The sequence below is a fragment of the Aplysia californica genome, unplaced genomic scaffold (assembly GCF_000002075.1).
Source record: "Aplysia californica isolate F4 #8 unplaced genomic scaffold, AplCal3.0 scaffold00070, whole genome shotgun sequence".
NCBI lineage: Eukaryota > Metazoa > Mollusca > Gastropoda > Aplysiida > Aplysiidae > Aplysia > Aplysia californica.
Genome location: NW_004797340.1, coordinates 360,709 through 361,825, shown reverse-complemented (window position 1 = coordinate 361,825; position 1,117 = coordinate 360,709). Strand labels below are relative to the sequence as shown.

Sequence of the window (1,117 nt, the reverse complement as noted above, 5' to 3'; positions counted from 1 at the left end):
TATATATACACATGCACATATACACATTAACACACACACACACACACACACACACACATACACACACACACACAAACACTCACCTTGTAGACGTTATGCTGACTCGTCCGTTGATCAAACCTCTGGTACATCTCATTCAACATGTTCACAATGTCCATGGGAGTACAGGCGGCTGCTATGTTGGTGAAAGTAACGATGTCCGAGAACAGGACGGTCACTTGGTCAAACTTCTCTGTGGTCAGATGGTGATTCATAATAGTAATATTATCAACAATGATGATGAAGATGACAATGGTAATGGTAATGAAAATAATAAAGATTTTAAAAAAATTGGAATTATACCAATCTTGGACGAGACCGCGAGGATCCAGACACAGGGTACTTGATTTGGGAGTTTGAGGCCGCTCCCCCTGAGGCAAGGGGATACAATATTCTGTGTAAATTGTGCCCTCTCGACTGGGGTTCGAGGATCTTGTGTCAGAATTCAGAATCTCCGCAAGCTCAATTGGACTTGAAAGGAATACTCGGGGCAAATGATCAGGAAGTAGAATGCTGCATTTTTAAAGATCACAATCTGTTTGCCAACTTGTTACCTACAACCCGCTTACGAATGCCCCAACATACCTGCCACTATACTGTCTTCCCACTTAGTTCCTCTCTTCACTTGTCTTGGCTCGATTGAATAGGCTAACACTAACAATGTCACCTTAGCAGAGACTGTGCCCACCATCTCGGAACTTCACGGTGACATTAAAGATGGTTCCAATAGGGAACGGGATAGAGGGTGCACACGTCCCTCGTGACTCATGACAGCAGAGGAAGGTAGGACTAACGCTAACTGTAACATGACTGTACAAAAATACTATGTATATATTATGGAAGAATAAATACATGTATGCAGTGATTATAGACAGTGACAGGTAAATATAGAAACATTAAAAATTTCTGAGAATAGAATAGGCCCAGCAACGTTAATTATAGAAAAGTTGGTCTTTTTACGTCAGCATCCGCATTCTTTAGGTTATTTAGGTGGTAAACTTCCGACCTTGCCTGTTAGTACCCTCCATCCCCCCAACTTCAACTTTCTCACCTCAGACCTCTCACCCTCTCCCATCCC

At 42.4% G+C, this 1,117-nt stretch overlaps 1 protein-coding gene across 1 annotated transcript in view; it reads right to left on the bottom strand.

Moving 5' to 3' along the window:
- Positions 1–1,117, bottom strand: part of LOC101851023 (putative uncharacterized protein DDB_G0277255) — a 7,464-nt gene that overhangs the window by 5,212 nt on the left and 1,135 nt on the right. The window contains exon 3 of the mRNA XM_013079970.2: positions 84–232. Within this exon, the coding sequence (XP_012935424.2) occupies positions 84–232 (149 nt within the window). The remainder of the gene's footprint in view (positions 1–83; positions 233–1,117) is intronic.